This window comes from Varroa jacobsoni, unplaced genomic scaffold (genome assembly GCF_002532875.2).
Source record: "Varroa jacobsoni isolate VJ856 unplaced genomic scaffold, vjacob_1.0 scaffold_560, whole genome shotgun sequence".
In the NCBI taxonomy this organism is placed as follows: Eukaryota; Metazoa; Arthropoda; class Arachnida; order Mesostigmata; family Varroidae; genus Varroa; species Varroa jacobsoni.
The window spans coordinates 15,558-35,694 of record NW_019213462.1 but is presented as its reverse complement, the minus strand read 5'-3'; the positions used below and the strand labels follow the sequence as shown (position 1 = coordinate 35,694).

Genomic DNA, 20,137 nt, shown 5'->3' with positions numbered 1-20,137 from the left:
TCAGACGTCGCAGCTAGCAATTTCAGCACTGTAGCAAGAGAAATCCCAATGGAATTAACTTAGGCCGGAGCACGAAAAAGGCACGTGCGTATGTGCGCACATTATTGCCTATAAAATAAAAGCTTCAAGGAACATTTCGGCATAGTATCATACTTTATTGAAGGGATTAACTACACAGTAAAGTCGCAGGCCGTGTCCCTGAAGAGCTACGTATAAAACGATTTTCCACAGAAGAAAAATCGATGCAGAAATTAAGAGATACTATGACATAACTTCTGCTAGGCCTCTGTCGTTTGCAGTCTTATGATTCCAAGCTTACGTGCATCCACCGGGTAACAAATTATTTTGCGAGAGGTATTGTCTGGAACATATTGGAAATCTTCGTGGCACCACAGGGTACACCATGAACTAAGGCAATCAGACTAGTCACTAGCGGACAGTCACGGGATTTGGCAACGAGCACTTCAATATTCGAAGGTCATCAGGCTCATCAGAAGTGTCATCACAGGAAGTGTCAGAAATATAGAATAGAAAAACTATGTGAACCCCCGTGGGCTGAATATCATCGCCTCACTTATAAAACGCGCAAGCATGATATATTCCAGTAAATAGAAAATTTCCTTGGATATTGGTGAACTTCACTATAAAAAAAAGAACCGAAAAGGTTTGGGTACGGGTAAAAGGCCATAGTAGGCTTACAACTGGTCCAACACGAATCCACAATTAGAAAGGATAGGCTTCCAGGTAAAGAAAATAGACAAAACTTTGAAATACGTGTACCTTAAAAGCTGAGTCTATTTTTCTAAGTTTCAGCCCATTTTTACCTAATTTTATATTTATGACTAAGACCTACTGTGAGCCTAAGTTTGTCTCGTCTCTGCATCTCATTAATAAGACAAATTCCCTGAAGCAATGCTTGATGAAAATACCGGGTAATAAACTCAAAAAATGCAAGGTTTAATTTTAATTATGCAACGAAATGACGCCAGATAAACAAACTATAGGATTGCAGAGCATGCCTACGAGCAACCCAGTTGACAATTGTGTATTTATTAACTGTTTGAGCAAACTGGATGTTCATTTGGGTTCGGATGGCGCGTTACTAAGTATGTACAACGGGTAAACCTGAGAAATTTTTCTATTAGCACAAAAAAATTGAAAAAATAGTGATCCGAGAGGCAATAAGACTAGAGCAATGCATCTCCTACAAAGTGAAGGGTGTGAACTTAAGCAGAGCTCGAATTCTATTCGCCAGCCATCCATATCGCCTTTGTAATGTTAGGCTAAAACAGAGAGATAATTTTCGCGATTTGCGTTGCGGAAAGGCCTGCCTTTGTCACTCAATGAGGAAACAATCTATGCGCATGCATTAGAGTATGCTATAGGTATCCTTTTGACGATCAAAGTCTCCTTTAGAACCGTTTAGTTCGTAAAATCTAGCGGTACAGTATGATGAAAGATAGAACAGATACTGTTCGAGTTAGTATTTGTGTCGAGTATATAACCAGCGTTTGCGTGGGTAACCCGCCTCCCTATAATAGGTTCACCTGTACAATTTTTATTTGCTTTATTGATACATATATAAATGCAGGGGACGTTTTTAGCTGGGTGTTACCGCACAGATTGAGGCCTAGTCATCCCTTCTAAAACGTTCGTTTGATTTGCGTTGTGCCAAACATACATTGTGTTTCATATTCTACCTAAATTAATTGACGAAATCTTCCCGTTATCAGTGGCAGTTTGCCTCGTGGACCGTTACTATACGCTTATCATACAGACGTTGCTATTACATATCATCCCAGAAGCGTTGGCGATTCGAGGTAGTTTAACTGAACTAACTGCAGAAATTCTGCGATTTGTATTAAGCAAAAAGCAGCTGCACATTTCCTTTATAGCGTACATGGCTGTGTGTCTGCGATCAGCTTTAACTGAAGAAGCGTCATTTGTCCACAGGCAATGACAGGCTTTGAACGGTAGAGGAAGCGCTTTCCGCCGGCGCAACAGAGGCTGATTTAAACGAATTAGTTGTAACGCGATTGACGGTTCAATGGTGGCGTAAAGCCAGCAAATCCGAGAAGCGTTCCTCCCAATTAAAGGCAAACACGAACAACATTTTTGAATAGCCGAAGGTGAATGTTTATAAAGCGTATTCAATAGAGACTGAATTCTAAACGGACACGTTCGATGTTACAGAGGGAGTAATAGCAGTACGTTGGCTGGCCAACGCACGCACGAGAGGGACTGATTCCAATGACAAAATCAGGACCACCCCCATGAGCTAATTCTGAGCCAGGCACAAACACGCACACATCTTTGCCGCCAAAGACAGCAACAGCAGTCACAGAACAGCAGTGACTGTGCCTGAAGTGCACCAAATAAAACGACTGCTGTACGCAGAATCCCACAAAACGAGCCCCGAGCCCCATTTTGCCACGACATTTGCCGACGTACAGCGTGGCTCACCAGCGATAGCAGTGGCAAAAACGCTGGACGACAAAAGACAGACGCGACTCACACGATGTAAAGGCGCAACGCGTCAAGTCTTCCGATCGACTTTTTCTATTGTGAACTCACAAAAATGACGATATTCCAAGAAGTTACCTGGCATTGCAAACTAGAAGAGAGAAGGCAAAAGAATTTAGCAATTAACGCAGACGAAGCAAATCATAGCTCTGTCACTAGATATATCGTGTTTGCCGCTTCATGTCACTAGCTTGGCGTTAATAACCCATAGAACAATATTTTTCGCTCTCCTGTAACAAGTAACCATAAGGCCCTTTTTGGCCTCTTTACGAAACCTCCCTTTTTCTTTTTAAGAAACTTTGCACTCCTAAAATGGGCCAGGCGGACAAAGATCGATCGAAGACCGTTGAATGGTCAAGCTGTTAGAATATTCAGCATATTTTTATTATTCGAATTTCACCCCACATTATTTTGGTCGGCAACAAAAATCGTATAGATCAAAAAAATAAACGTATTCGTTCGTAACACTCAGCTATGGGGTAAGACTCGGTGCTCAGAAACGCCGAAACATCTCGATTGGATACTACCAAAAATCGACGTTTTATTAGTTGCTGATAACAAGTGTGGCATGTCCGATATCACACGTCCTATTGCTGTTATTCATTCGACAACCACGAAAACAAAATGGCGAAAATACTTATGACAGCCGAACGTGCATTTTCAATACGACACAAACATCAATCAAAATACTGTATTCCTTACCATTTCATGGATCGGGTTAATGTCACGTTCATTACCTTAGCCGATAGAATGGGCTGGCCAGACTCTACATTCAGTCTCTTTTCCTTGTTACGTAATTAACGTACCGACACTTTTGGTAACTCAGTTGTAATAAGCCGAAAGCATATAACATTCAGCCTAAAATAGAAGTGTGTATATATATATATAGAACCCTGGGAATCTTTAAATATCTTTTTAAATAATCTATCTTTTTAAAAATAAAGATCTTTTTGTTAGAATGTTGTATAGAATACTAAAACACGACACGAAGCTTTCGTAGGACTGACTGTATCTTTTAGAGCCTGATTACAGTATCAGGTGGTAGATTTTGCAAACTGTAATCGTCTCCTTCGTCTCCGACGCAGGTGAGCGACACCGCAAAGCAAACAGGTCCTAATCTTTCCTATAAACGTACAGGGCCCGATCAAGGCCGTGGAAAATAGTTCATTCTCGGTTGGTGTTGCAGCGGGCGTAAAAGTAGTTTTTAGCATTGCCGTTTTATATCGATGTTCCTTATCACGTTTTCGAAATTATTTAAAAAAAGTACGCATTTTTGTCGATCCTGCACGGATAGTAACGTCAATCAGGTAACATCGTGCCGTCGAACCAAAAGCGTGATTTGTTTTAATTGAACATTTCGACTACTTAAGAAAACCTTTTGTTGGGCAGGCATAGTGAAGCGGCAAAACACGACTGAAAATACCGTAAATTGCAGTAGTAAAAATGCACCTAATTTCAAATACAAGATATCGCTATCGTATCTATGTGTCTATCTATCTTTAATGCAGGCAGCCTATAAAGTCTACTAATAGTGGCGACGATGTCCCGGAATCTAATCGACATGACGTTGAGTTGATGACATTTACTAACAAATTAATGCCTTTTTATTAAATCTAGTCGTGAATAAATCGAACTTTGGAATTATATGGCCCATTGTATGAAAGGTAATTAACTTCAACAGCGACTGGCGTTTAGGCGGTATCTTTGTTTTCCTTCACTTAGCCAGTTCAAGGCGACCTTAAATTCGCCGAACAGCTATGGCAATAAACCTCTTCCCCTTACACAAGAAGATCTTAAATTAAACGATACCCAGAAGCCTGATGATGCATAGTGTCTATCTACGCAACGTATTTGTTTCCGGTGTTAAAGATAACTAACTATAAAGCTTGAGTGACCTATATAAAGGAACAATAAAGAACTTTGGATTATGGGCCGTTACAGATTACGCAGTGTCGTGATTGATATCCAAGTTCGTTGTGGTTGCATGCAAATGTTAAATATATACGGGTTTTTACTGTAATCATAGCCCTCAAGGCATGCAATTTAAAACAACGTCGAATATGTATCGTCTCCATTCAGCTGTCGCCGCTGGTCACTGATCTCGTAGATTTCCGCTGGACTCTTAAAGCTGAGTCATAGGACAATCACATCTGTCGGTGTTTTAGGATACTGGTTTCCCGCTAACGCCCATTGTTGTGCTTCAAGCAATATAACTATTGGCCTTTAACCACATGACAAATAATACTATGCTACTATCTTGGTTAGTCACAGACTCTTCAAACTAGTAACACATAACAACGGATCCACAAAGAGGATTATCTAAAGCAGATCTTCTGTTTCCAAAGAGAAATTTTCAAGACCATTAGTCCTTATACTTGAAATGACTTTTCGTACTCTCTTCATTCTAATAATTCTAATCTATTAAACAAGCTAATCATGTTTACCTCATTCATGCGATAATGGACGACCCAATCGTCTATAGTACTCGGATATTTGTACTGCTATTGACTACTGCAGAATGTACCGCGGTGGGTGGCTCCCCAAAAAGATTCAACCCATTTGCTTTGTCCACGTGCAGCAATGAATTACAATGCATTGTCGATCAAATGATCTGAAGTAGAGAGAAGATTTTACTAGGAAATATGACTTCCGTTGAGGCGTGCGCAAAAATGAATACAGTTAGTCATATCTAGTTAAACAAACGCTTAAAGGCATCATGCCGTGACCAACTTATACTATAACGTACAATGTGACGTTCTCTAGTAACGTTTTTGCTCGGATTGTTCCCTCTGTGGTACGATTTCGAAAAACGGTTTGGATCGGAATATGGAAGAGAAATAGCATATGTACGGTATTGCCGGTGTTTTTCCTTATAGGTGCCTCATGCGTGGTGCCAGCGGCCGTCCTGTTTATCTCAGCCGCCTGCGACAATATGGGACGACGCCCACACTCCGGTAGCGTTGACGTCGTCGCAGATCCTCTCTATTCAACTGCTTAAGAGATGAAGTTTCGTTACGAGGTCCTCGTAAAACGACACTAAAACTTCGCTGTCCCTTTTTCTATAAGCAATCTGCTTGCATCGTCCGCAACCACGGACGCCACCAGCTCTACACGATACGCCGGATTTACGAAGGCAATAGTCAGCGTAATGTCAACAAAGAATAAAGAGCAAATTTACCCAACACAAGAAGCACGAGGAACCGTGCGTCTTCGCAGTAGCACATGTAACACGGCTACAGGAAAACTAGGACGTTGACAGACGTTCTTTCAACGTAAACGTTGCTTTGCATGTGATTAACCAATTTCAACTCGGATTTACGATGGATTCTCAAAGTCTGTATAGTGCGGTAGCCCTTAAAAGTCTTTGGCTACTGTCGGGAATAATTTCAGTTTGTATCCTTTTCGAATGGTATAAACAAAGTGTTTCAGAAAGCGGTAAAACATACCTCTTAGTGACGAAGTGTACCCGTACGGCGCTGTAATAGTGTATATTAATATAGTATACAATAAGGTAGACTTTGGCTCGGTCTACCAAGATATAAACTCTTTCGCATCAATAGGCAGCAAATTTAAGGCGTATAGTTCTATATAGATTTGTTATTATAAACACCACTACCTGTTAGGTTGATCGCTTCCGGAGCGGAGAATAAACCACCGCCGCGAAGGTAATCGCGAACTAGTTAGACGATTCGCTAATCGGATTAGGTGGCATTAAACTTGGACTTTCTTTTTATAAACTTCTGTGAACAGAAGCGTTCACGGTAAGTGAAATGCGTATTTTATGAAATACGACGATTTCGCTTTTTTCCCGTTAAAGACGAGTTCCTTGAAAATTCCAGATGATCATATGTTATAACATCGTCGACGTACAATTGTGTGCCTTTCACCCTTCGAGATCTACCTCTAGGTAATGTGTATGTAGAAGCGTATAGATTGTTAGGGACCTCTCATTTAGCTGAGCACAGCTGAGAGAAGCCAAAACTTTTATTTTGACCGTTGTAACCAGCTGTAACAAACAACAGAATCATACACAACGTACCGGAAGAAATTACCATTGTTACTAACGGAATTGCCAAATAGGTGAAAAAACTGAGCAGAAAGAAACACGGAACGGCACCAATCAGGAACAGGAAGTAAAAATAACAAGGATTTGTTTAACGATTACATTATGATATCTTTGCTCGACAGTATTTCTGGGCAATATTCCATACATTTTCAAGGACAAACTAAAAGAGGGACCGACTGAAGAGCTGATTGTGACAGCACCTCACATGAAGCTGTTCAAAGCGATCTGTGCTGCTGCTTATTAGGAATTGAGTGGACACTGGTCTCCCATGCTTAACTCCCAAGCACATCCCATGTTTAACGAATCATTGGAAGGCGACGGGCTATGCGGGAAGGCTTTCGGCGGTTCGAGACAGCGAAGCTCGGTTCATTGAAAAAAAATGCCTAAGCGTAAGTATGGATGATAACCAGCTGATTTCGTTGGATACCATGCACGGATTCTATTCGAATTAGTTGATAGACACAATAAAATCTATGGTCCTCTACAGAAGTCTAACCCGATGTGATACCCGACCACATTATGGGTCACTAAAATTAAGTATAACAGACGTTTCTCATGTGACCTGAAAACGATCGCTGTCTTTGTTCTCAAAGCTGTGCACTGGCCTTACATTTGTTTCTGCCCTGCCGTTAGGACCGCCCTATAAGCCGGCTAGTGCCACAGCAGTTAGTTCGCTCGCGAGCTTGCTAGTGATTAGCATTTTGGTTACATTTTGAAGCTCATGGCAAAACGGTCGCATGGCCTGGTTATTCAAGAACGGTGCCACGAGACAAGCATAATACAAGGTTCCCAATCATGCATGTGCTGAATGGGTCTACGTGTTAACCTGAACAGAGACTCGAAGGATGTAGTGCTATTTTTTTTTCATTTACCATTTGTGACCAATAGCTATGTTTCCCAGACTCACGTTAGAACTTTGTAGTACAAAGGCCTACGATACTTACGTGATGTTTCCCGGAGATACATAGGAAAGTAAGCCAGCTATTCAGGTATTTCATACGACTTCCCATTGACATTAATAACATCAGAAACTAGCTTTTCTCCGCATTCACCGCACCCCCCCCCCCCCCCCGCGCCAAGCACGAAGTAGCACAGACAGAAAAACAAATACGCCGATCAGATTACGAAAAAATTATTATTATAAACAGAAGAATATTCTTCACAAGCAAGGGAAGAACCGATTTATTGTTCTCAAATCACCAAATGAGCGTGTTACTTGTTAATGAGTGGTGACCAGTTCCGTATCTCGTTTTATACGACCAGCTAGTGATCATCGGAGAGATGTCCCACATTAGGGCAGTTTGTTCCGTGCAAAAAATTACAGTCGAAACTGTGGAAAGGGATTCTGTGGAGCTTTCTTTTCGCAAAGAAATCGGTCGTCACTGCAGCGTTCTAGTTACAGGTTTCGCAGTTGGCAAATTCGGTTTAAACGATGCGGGCTGGTGGATTTAAATGTGCCGCCTTCACAGGGGGCGCGCAAGACATTTTTAAGCTCACTGAATGTTTTGAACTTGGGGTTTTGCTGTTACCTCTTTCTCGTTCTATTGTCGACACTTTTGTCATTTACTGTCATTATTGTCGCAACTTTAATAGCAGTCGACCAACCATTAAGATGTAGCCAAACGCATTGACACGACCTCAATAGAACAGAGCCGAAAAGGAATTTTGAAAAAAATCGGCAGCGATTGAAATGGCGATGGCAGCTGACGCGGACAGAATGGAAGTAATTATTTAGGGTGGCGGCTCCAACTGAAGCCAGATTTCTATGGCAATAGACAGAGTGGTGTGCAATTAATTAAAGTACCTCGTATTTGTGGCTTTGTACACGGAATACATTGAATACTAAACGTAAATGCCGCAGATCTGATCCAACTTTTATCCCACAATACGGGTGATGACGAAGTTTAAATATAAAAGGGCTACTAACGATAGAAACCCTCAGATCTGGTAGGAGTACCGATAAAAGCCGGAGTCCTTTTAGTCTTCGTGCCTACACGCTACAACTAGAAATAAGTAATTCTGTTGATTGGTACAGAAACGGAGCGCCCATTCAAAATGTCCAATATATGTTTCGAGTACAAGTTCGAGATTACAAGACTAGTTATCAGACATTTTTAAACGAGGAATAGGTCTAGAATAGTGAGCGGAAAAGCAATACGTAATGCAAGGCTTGCACCAGTCAATTTGCTCGCATATGGGGTACGAGCCAGAATAGTCACTGTGAGTGTGGTCCACATATAATTTTACGCTGTCTTAACTGTAAAATCAATTATTCATTACACTAGGGCCAATGAACTAACAGCTACAAAATTACAAGTTACGGTATAGAATACATGTGTTGCGTTCAGCGCACTCTTTAATACGTATAAAAAAAAAAAACTGAAACCAGATCGGCAGACTGATCAGAGATCGATCGCGTGCTGAACGGACCAAACGCCATTACGTCAGTATAACAAACAGCGCTTTATATAGATTGCTTATCAACAAGATTGTGGTGCGGCGAATGCCAGTTTGCCAGTCATGGGCACATCTGTAAGTTCAACTTAGTGCCGCCCACTCAACGGCCGAACTTGTCAGGAACTTAGATATATGTATATGTCCAACGACCTTTGTTGGACACTCGTAGCAATGATTGTCCACTCGACAAAGATTATTATTAATAACGTTTGTTTTAGCCTTAATTACCTTAATTCAAAGGTAGAGATGCTTATTTTTATATACAATGTTATACCAATACGGTGATACTTTCTAGTTGATCTGCTTTCTTAAAACTGACCTAGTAGCAATCTGTACTTTTGTTAATCTTATTTCAAAAGAGGCAAAGATATGAAAATTTTCCTGATGCTACTTTTGAATTGTATTGCTTGCTTTATTTACTCTCTATACAAACTCAAGTTGCAGAATGTATCAATCACTATCTATCCCACTAATAATGACTGTTCAGCTCAAAAGTTGCTTGACGAGCATGGGGCAAAATGCCACCGTTAGGTATATAAGTAATAGATGCTGCTACAGATAAATGGCGGCCTGTAAGAGCGTTTCTCTTAGAACGCTATCCAAATATCTATAGAGCGTGTGAGTGGATTAGTCAAGGAAGCTAGTTAAACGCTCAAAACGTAACGTACGCTTCATTAATCACACTCACCATTTATTTCTCATACAATACGTTTGTACCCGGGTATGCTGACGGATAAACACTCACTATTTATAACTTAAGTGAGGCAGTATTTCAAAAATCGGCCTACGTTGGTTCTGCCACACAAATACTTGCCTATGTGCCTCAGTAGCTGCAACAATGAGCTGCCTTTACCGCCACTACTAAGATCGATACTTGCTCGAAGAAGGATTACTCGGCGGCTCATACTGTCGCCGGCGAAATGCATTGATTTGAGTCGAGGAGACATTTGTAAATGCTTTCAAGCCCTTGAAATCGTTTTGTTACGGAAGGAACGAATAGAGATAACAAGATATCGTCGATGACAGCATCGTCAATTGGATTTCAGTCATCCAGGGCGCCATGTCATGTGTCTATTTTCGAGTCCAGAAGGCCAACAAGCGTTGTCAGCCACTGAAAGTCTATCGAGGTAACAATTTTTTTGCTTCACTCGTCAGGAGCCGTTGTTTTAATATGATTCTAATTTTCAAAAGCTTTCGTTTTATTCTTCGTGATAGGCAAAAGACACTCAAGCACATGATTTCTGATGGCTGACGTCACGCACAACGAACAAAATCGAAGTGAGTAAAGAACACCCACAGTATTCCCGAAGTCTGCCCAGGCCATCACTATCTGGGACGCCCTGCACTAGAAAGACCAATTTCCGTTGTTTTCTTATTTTACGACCCAGTTCGTGCACAGCACAAATGAGGCTGAATCAATGAATCACTGGCAGTCACATTGACTTTCGCTCGGCCTGGCTCTGTCTCAGCAGTAGTTCTGGCTGTCGTAACATGAGTAACAGCGGCCATATTTAGAGAGCCTTTTACCAGAGCAATAATTGAGGTAGAGAGGAAAATAAATTCGCTGGACGCTAAATTGCTATCAATTAACGATTGATTAAGTGTCTATTATAATCGTACCGTGTCTACGTAAATCGTTTGATTGATGCAATCTAATGTGGCCGCAGTTGGTCAAAATGCAGCATTGGAGATGCACAATCCGTTTAGAGATATGCACTCGTCTAGCCATACAAAATATTCCATGCTTGGCACATTTATTTATTATCTTAAACTTTCAAGCTGGAAGCGAGAGAGTAATTATGAAATTATTACAAAAAAAATTACGCTCCCTCTCTCTCTCTCTCTCTCGAGCCGAACTAAGTTCGTCCGCCATAGACACAGAGGCAATTTACGTTAGATCACAGTAAAGCATCCTCCATGGACAGTTAAATATCTCAGCTCCACCCTGCATTCGGCCAGAAATCATGTTCACGGTGTACAACACACAAAAATAATCGTTACATAATATGTGACATTCATAAAACTAGACATTAGTAAGTATGTTTAGCTTTACGAATTTCGTACACCGTGACCGTTTCAACGCTTCCTAGCGTGCTATAAGCAATCGCTGAAGCAGTCGACAATTTAATCAGTATAAACATAGACGAAGTACGTGATGGAATGATTGACTTTCCGCAAAGCTACATGTGAAGCGCCTACAGTTACGCACACGCACTTCTTATCCTGTAATAAACACACGGTGCTCAGAAGAACGCATCACCATGAACAGAAAACACATCAGCAGTGACTTATAGAATAACACGACAATTCAAAAGACCAGCAGTTTCCATAGAAGATTCGCTAATCATATCAATCATTTTACCTGAATCGGATCGAAATTGGGACACATGAGTAAAAGAAGAGTTCTAACAAGCGGAAACACGGTCGCCATGTTTCCGTGGAGGCGCAGTGTTTGCCTGCCGAGCTTAGGGGCATATGGTAGTTTGGATTTGAATTCGCACGGAATTACATTTTGTTTTTGTGCCGAACGCCAGCCGTCTAAAGTAACGCCTAACGATTCAAGCACTACAAGCAAGAAACACTATCAAATCCGCTTGTCGAGCGCTATGTATAGTACTTGGTAAGTAAAGAGCCCAATGTTTTATATAGTGAAGCAAACTCAATTAACACTCCATAAACTGACCGCCGAAGCAATCTCAACTTCTGAACAGGCACTACGATTTAGTGATAGTATTTCTCTGTCTTTCAGCAGCCCTACCCGAGCAGATTACCTTCAAACAGCTTTATAACGAGAATAGCTATGATATCGCGTAAGCCATCTTAGCGTAGCGATCATCTAGTACATCGAAAAAAAACCCGCAAATTCACTAACGATCTGAATAGCTAATGATAATTGCGGTCAACGACCGTCCGTGTGTCTTCCTGACGGCCGGTTGCTCTAACGCCACGCAGCCGCTATCAAAACAGACATTCTCAGCCGCGTCGCATCGTCATTTTATGTATGCGATGATACATAGTACAGGGAAGGGCAGCGCAGAGGTCCGCACATAAACGACATGTGTCCATCGCATAACCGAACGAGATGGACAAAAGTCGAGCCTTATGATGTAAACACGAGATTATGAAGCCTATTAGTCCACATGTGCATGCGTGTAAGTCGACATGAGTGAAGGAAAGGTATTATCTTAGAACAGGTTTACAGGGGCAGAGAAGAGACGATAACAAACGTCAGTAGCACACAATCGTATACACATGTGCTGTGGGAAAACATCAAGTCGTAGTGAATCCAGCTGTCCAGCTTTTGCTCAACACAGTATGAAAGTAAACAGTATCTGGACTTTAACGTACCTGAGTGAGCTAGACACAGCCGCGGTTGTCCAGCAACACCGAGAAACCAAATGAGGCAGAGTACGACCAACTCCCCTCGGAGTCTTTTTCGATGGAGTTTTAACGGGGAGCACATTGCTTTCCTTCTCGGCTTGCTCCTGCTGCTGCTGCTGTCCGCTGGCTCGAAGCCAGGACAGCCGTCCGCCTACGCTGTTTTCACCACCCGTGCAGCAATTGAGCAGGAGGTTCGCGATGCTGCTGTTGCTGTTGTGCTTCTCGTTGTTGTTGTCGTCGTCGTCGTCGTCGTCGTCGTTGTTGCTGCTGCTGCTGCTGCTGCTGCTGCTGCTGCTGCTGCCGCCGCCGCCGCCGCCTTTAGTATTACTCTTACAACTTCTACAGATTCTATAACTTCCACCGGAGATAGTGGTACTTCTAGCTGAGACATCATCACCGTCATCACAACCAGCATCATCTTTTGGTCTCACATTCACAAACAATTAATTACGAGCTGGCAAGAACGAACAGTTTCCACGCAGCAAACAAACGTAGAGCGAAAACACCTCCAGACGAATTGTTGACTCAGAGGAATACACGAAACGTACACACTCTAAAGCACATACAGTTACTGTGGCTCAATCAAAAAAAGAAGAGGTAGCGATAATATAATTCCAGAGTGCACTGTAGTTTGCTTCTTCTTCGGACATATACATATATATATATATATATATATATATATATATATATATATATTTGTAGATGGATACTTCCTGCGATCATACAAATATCACGATTCGCACACTGAAATGGGTAATGACGACAAACGATCTCCAATAGTGGGGTCAGCAGCGTACACTAAGAATCGTGAAACGCCAACGAATGAAAGGCTGATATCGACGATGGAGGCTGACCACTGAGCTAATGACAAAAACGAAGAAGTAACTCACACCCCCGTCCATACGCACAGTTCGTCATACAAGAAAAAGGATCGACCGAGGAGAATAGTACATCCAAATCAACTAGCCAGCCACTGAATAACCACCGTCGCAGCCCCTACTAAGACAAGCACGATTGACGCACGCGGCCCCTTCGTATGCTTTACCTTGTTTTACTCAATTGTACCGAATAAAATCGGATCTGCTCGTTGCTACATCGGTGCTTTTGTTGCGGGGGAATCCCTTGTATTGTAGCTGTTGGAAGTTCTTTGTCGTTTGGATAAACATCTAAACCTGACGGTGATGATGGTAATAGAAATAACGATCTACAGTATAACTACAAAGTACCTATATGTCGATTTTCGGATGCGCTCTGCTGTCGCCGTTACGCCTCGATGATCTCCGAGAAGAGACGGGCCCGACAGCAAAGGCCACAGTTAATTAAAATGCTGGTGCTATTTATGAACTCTGTCTTCCCGATTTTGTGTTGCTATAGGTTCCGTTAGTTGCTGCCGTTGCGACGCTGCTCCTGCTGCTGTTGATTGTTCTAGTGGCACTGTTTGTGGACGAATCAATGAGCGATGGGGACGCAAATAACTTCGGCACTCTCTTTCTCAACGGCTGTGGGAGGCCGAGAGGACGAAGACGACAAAAACAGCTACAAGTTTCTGTTACCACTTCGGCATCGTCGGTCAGAATCGTCACACTAGACTTCAGCTGCTCGACACTCAACTGAACAGACAAAAATGCACTCGAGAACCATCGAGGATAGCTGCTGGTTCGTCTGCACCTCTATCCCTGCTGCTTTCGCACGCGAGCGGCATCCACTACTAGTACTAGAATTATTCCTATTTCGAGCCTTTTGGTTGTTTTTGTCACCAGCGTTTCTTGTATTTAGCACAGATTCACTTTACTCAGAAGTCTAATCAGAGTTCAAACACTAACTATCGGGCGGCCTTTCTCTCACATTGAATATAATTGGCACTGACGATGCTGCTGCTGCTGCTGCTGCTGCTGATGATGTCTGCGGCGATGGTGTCCGTCCGACCAGGACCGAACGGACCTCGTCATCGAAATGGCAGCAGCAAAAGCAGGACGATGACGGACGCAGCTTCTTTTCGGCAACAGCAACTTTGGCTCCGATGGTCGTAGGAGTTACGGTAGCAATAGTTGTTGACGCTGCTGCTGCTGCTATTTTTCTTGTGATAGTAACAACAGCAGCATCAGCATGAGTAGTAGATAGTAGTACGGTGCTGTGTTGGGTCGTAAAGCTTGCTTCTCATACACACAGACGGACGGACGGACGGACGGACGGACGTACGCACGCACACATACATACACTGCCTACCTAGATGCACTACACTGCACTGTTTGCTGCTGCTGCTGCTGTCACCAGCCGCAGGCAGCAAGCAAACCCCCAAGGAGCACAATCAGCTCCCGATTCGACACTCAGTTCTTTGTCGACGATGAAGCCGAACTACTGCAAACACAATCGGCACACGTCAGGTTCCTCGATAGCATCACACCGTTGACGATACTGCTGCTGCTGCCGCCGCTGCCGCTGCCGCTGCCGCCGCCGCCGCCGCAGTCGTCGCCTTCGTTCGGCAACTGCTGCTGCTGTTCTGGCTACAAATCGCCCGACTAGCCCACACCGCCGTCCGTTTGTTCTGTTCTGTGTGTGACTGTGCTGCCTCCTATCTTCCTGTGGGTATCTATCTGAACCTATGCGCATAGGTTCTTCTAATAGTGTGCGTCTCTGGCTGTTTGTGTATATATGTATGTGTGTGTGTGCGCGCGTGCGTGCGTGTGTGTGTGTGTGTGTCCCTGTGGCTGTCTGTCTCGCAGTCTATCTGTGTATGGCCCTCTGTCTATGACCGTCTGTGAAGCGCAAGTGAAAAAGAAGAAGAACTAGCATCGCCAGCCGAAACGCAGGCCGACAGAGGGAAAGCGCATGCGCGAGGGGTAGTGGAGCAAACCAATATGGCTGAAAATGAGGGTAATGGCGCTTAGCCGTTCATAGTCGGTTAAGGCGGCAAAACTATGTCTATGCATGTATCGCAAATTATGAACGTCATTAGGTATTGCAGCTAGTACACACGGTGCCTATTTCGAAAGAGAAAAGGCTGGCAGGCGAACACGTTGACTTCACGTTACTGTCTCCTTGATCAGCGTAAAGCCGAGTGGTAAGGCCGACATACAACGAACGAGCTTGATACAGATCAGTGTGTATCTTTTCGGTAAGGAAATAATTACAAAGTAAGCGTGTGGTATAAATCGATTTCAAACAAGGTCAACTATAAGAGACGTGCTCAGTCAAAGTAGTCGATAAGTTAAAGGTTTAGGGCAGTTGTATGCATTTATCAGTTTTAAGCAGTATTCGTTATCCATGGTATGTTTTGTCCAACAATGTGGTCATAATTCGACCGAACATTTTCGTGCTTTTTTTATTGTCTATCCATCCAATCCACCTAAGGCTTAATTGCCATCAGCCTGATGAAAGGTGGCAAAAAATTGAGCTTGCTAGCGAAGCTTGTGCCTTGAACACGACTACCTGGGGTCTAATCATTTTAGCTTATCGAAGATACGATACGTATTCGACGTATTGGAGAATGCGTGTCTCGCTATCACCCTTGTGTCTAGGCATAGAAACAACGCACACATAGAAGAAACGAAATCGACGAGCTGAATGTATCGACTGTATTTGGCTCACTAATTAGTTGAACATTAACATTTCCTTTTCCCAGTTGCGTTACTGTTTTCTTACTTCCGTATTCGCGCTTCAGTCGGTTAAACGGTCTTAGGGGTATGTCACGCTAAACTGAAAATAGAATCGACCGATTTCAAACGTTCCGTCGCTTTAAGCTAACTTGGAATATTAAACGTACATAATTACTTTTTAATAACAAACTCAGAAATACTACATAGAGGCACTACAGCCTTGATTTGTATGCGCACGCGCGGAGTGAACTAAGACGGTCCCGATTTTTATACTCTGTGGTCACTCATGCGTTGCAGATTTATGCTATGCTTACTTGCAATCAAGTTTTTGCCTATAAATTAGCTGTAACTGATTGCTTCTGCTGTTTCAAGTTTTCGAAATAAATAATTTGCCACACTTAATTCTATTGAGTATTACAGAAGAACGTATGATTTATCAGGTTATTGTTTAGTAAGACAATTTCAGCAAAAGTATTTGAAATAATCTACGCATAAGTTACAAAAGTTGCGTGCTTTTTTACGTACTACTTTGTAGAAAATCAACGCGCATACTCTGGCCGCTTTTTACGGCATATTGATTTGTCATAACCGAATCGAGACCAAGCGTAGATGTCGCGAAAGTGTTCCCGTCATTTGTATTGACCCAAAAACAAATATATCTTACCTGCGTTTAATGATCAAAACACCTTTCTTCTAGACGTTTCATTTACTAAGCTCAAACAAAAAGTATTCATTATTCCGTTGTTTATTATTTCTTATAACTAGGCGAATCGGAGAACTATAACTAGGGCATATGACGCGTTTTTGGGGCATGCTTTGCGCTGTCTACTAGGCAGCGGTCTACCGTCGTTAATTCTCCTGGTGAAAATTTGATATTTATAGGTTTTTACGGTTTGTCAAGAGGCATGCCTTACTACTGAGCGTACGTAACGATGTTTTTAGAAATCATTTAGGCCTAAGATATAGTTACTCTAACTTTACGTTTAAGAAAAGCAATGACAATATCGCATATCTTTAATTGCTCCATGTGGATAGCAACTGTTTCTGGCTAAACCTTTACTAAGGCAACGTCAATATTCCGATGTATAGGGAGAATAACTGGCAAGCCTCTGGGTTAGTTAGTTCAAAATGTATAGAGTTATGGTTCGAACAATAATGAATTCTGAAGTCGAGGAAAGACGCCATTCGATCGTCGTTATCATCTCTCATAGTCGTCTCTGGTATTTGTAGGCTTTCAAAATTAAATGCAGCAAACGTCAGATGCTTGGATCTAGTGCCGTCATCCGTGGCCGACCGTAAACCGCTCACAAACTATTCAGGTTACAGTCCCGAGTTTATGCATCTTCCGTCCTATCTTAAACTATATTGTTGTACAGACAATTTTTATTAACTGATATTCTACCGGGTTTGGACCAGCAACTTCTGGCTCCCTAGAGCAATGAACTAGTCAATGAACGTATCCGCAAAACAGTGATTACAGCGCTTGTCGTCGTAACGAACCCAACAAAAGTTCCGAATTTTTTTTTACATGCCTTAAGATGGGCCGAAGAGTTCGCCAAAAAACCTATAGATGTCGACGGTCAATGTTGATAATTGCACAGATAGTTCGATATAGATCAATGTGTATGAAGCCAGTTGCCACCTGGCTTTCAAAAAATTTATGCATGAAGGAAACTGTAAGATCTTCAATAGGGTTTAAATTTAAAAGCCTTGAAAATTTCTTCTGATATTTTAGGGTTTTTGATAAAAATATTAGCGTTTCAGAAAGGACACCATTTAGCAGACGAGCTTCAACGGTTAGTGTTTTCGAGACTCCTTGTACTTGTTATTATATTTTGGGCACGCGTTTTCGGTAGTGCTGATGTGATGTCAGCCCAGATTCTAGCAGAAATATTTTGAAAATGATTAATAAAGTGGTTCTACCCCAAAAGCTATATATCTGGCCAAGACGAATGCAAATTGTATTAAACAGACATAGATATCACGACTATACATTGAGCAGGCTAGAAAAAAAGTTCGTCGAAATATTGCTTTTTATTTAGATACATTTGTTAGAAACAGCTCGTAGGAAAAAGTCCAGTTTTAAAGCCAGCACTTTATACACAGAATATAGCACCTAAGATATGTATGTTAACAAATTTTTCTATATCCGAGAAAACTGGATAATAGCTCATTTTCATTGAAACTGCGAAGGCGGCGGACCGCTTTTATCACGACGAGTTTTACGTTGAAAAAATAAGAAATTTTCTTCTAGTACTATGAATGCTGGATCAAGACATGCTCGATACGATAAACAACCCGCTGACGTTTGTCCAGATTTGAATGCCGGACCCTGTATATATATAAGGTTTGATTGGGTTGTTCACTATAACAGCCATCCGCTCATCCGCCGTTGCTGGTACCAAAAAAGGCCAAGTATTTCTAGAATGAAACCATAACTAAAGCCATGCCTCGTTTTCGCAAAGTGAGCGATGACCAGCTATAATCCAATCCACCCATGTGAAACGAACCTCAGCGAGATCCTCTCATTTTTAATAATAGCTTTTTAGAATATAGAATAGAATTTTTATAGAAAAAAGTAATAGCTTTTTCATAATAATAATGATGATAGGCTCATTAAGTTGCCTGGCTAAGGTCACACTTTTACATTTCTCAAAAGTGAAATTTCCCAAAACATAAAGTACGAGGCTTTAAAATGGCCAAAAAGGTGATTTTTTTTAGCCATTTTAAAGCTTAATACTTCATAAAGTATTAAGCTTTAAAATGGCTTCTATCAGCCCACAACTCAATTTCGTTGTTTTTTTTTTGTGTAGGGCGTATCTGACCGCTCAATTAACGACTTTACATTTTTCAATATCGCTTGACGCGTGGTTATTATCCGCAGATTAGAGGAGGAATATTTTGGAAATGATTAGTGAGTGATTTTAGCCTCAAACTGATGCTGTAGCCGACTTGAACGGAGTGCTATTAATTAAATATGACTATTAGAAACGGCTTGTTTGAGTTTATAAATAATTCCGTTGAAGTATTTGTTTCGATTTAGATACAGTCCCGGAAACAAAATATGAGAAAAATCCGATCCGCATCGAAAATATATTTGCATAAACTCACGGAAATAGATGGATGTTCCAGTTTTGTACAAATAACTGCATCTGTCATGACGCGCACATAAATCGACAATGACAACAACTACTAGTGCATAGTATTACTCAGCAGTAAGAAATTGCAATTTTTCAATGCAGTGTTTATCAGTTAAATTGAAAATGCAACACATTAGTGTCACCTCGTGGTATTGAAATTAAAAAAAAAATGAACATCGATAGAAAAGTACATCATTCAAGCCCATTTGTTTCCTTCTCTTCAAGTTACGCGCAGTTCAGTAGCAAATACCTGACCATGATCAATTAGCCATTTATTTATATATTCATATATATATTAAGGAACCTTCATGCCGTTACGACCCGTGTAAAGTCAGTAGCCTACAAAAAGTGCCTAACGTTACCTTTTATTCGATGAACGTGAACGAACTCGCTTTATAACGAATACATGTAGCAAACTGCGAGGCTTTTTTATTGAGCCTATATTAACTGAGGACAGCTTCATTGTTATATATAATAATAATAATAATCTTTAGCTAGTTGAGAAAGTGCCGTTGGTATTTTATTTTTGAGTTATATTAGTAATACACCCTCACAAATATTAACTCACCTTCTTGCTTTATTTAGCTTTTCACAAGTCCTTACGCGACGCATCGCAAGCGTAAAAGCTTCTTCCTTAGGTAGCGGATCACTCTATTTCAGGCTTAGTGGTTAAACAGAAAGGTAGGGTTTAACATAGCTGCGATGGTTATGCATCCAAACCTTACCACTGCCCATCATCGTTCTCCAACAGCATCTCTAGTTTCTTATAGTAGTAGCATAATACTCATTCCGTTTGTATCTAATATTTCCCTAGTACTAAAAACGTACGATTCAGTTGTGGTAATCTACAGACAGCATCTGACGGCATCCTGACCATATAAAAATGTCGTTCCCTAAAGAACAGGAAGTAAGATCGCACGCCACCGTTTCCTATTTTAATAAAATCGTATTGACTTGTTTGTACAAAAAAAGAA

General features: G+C 41.6%; 1 protein-coding gene across 1 annotated transcript in view; it reads right to left on the bottom strand.

Moving 5' to 3' along the window:
- The window catches only part of kuz (zinc-dependent metalloprotease kuz), a 34,392-nt gene extending 19,162 nt beyond the window's left edge, over nucleotides 1-15,230 (bottom strand). Inside the window, exon 1 of the mRNA XM_022835013.2 lies at nucleotides 12,395-15,230. Coding sequence (XP_022690748.1) covers nucleotides 12,395-12,509 — 115 coding nt within the window. The 5' untranslated portion in view covers nucleotides 12,510-15,230. The remainder of the gene's footprint in view (nucleotides 1-12,394) is intronic.
- Between the last annotated feature and the right edge of the window lie 4,907 nt (nucleotides 15,231-20,137).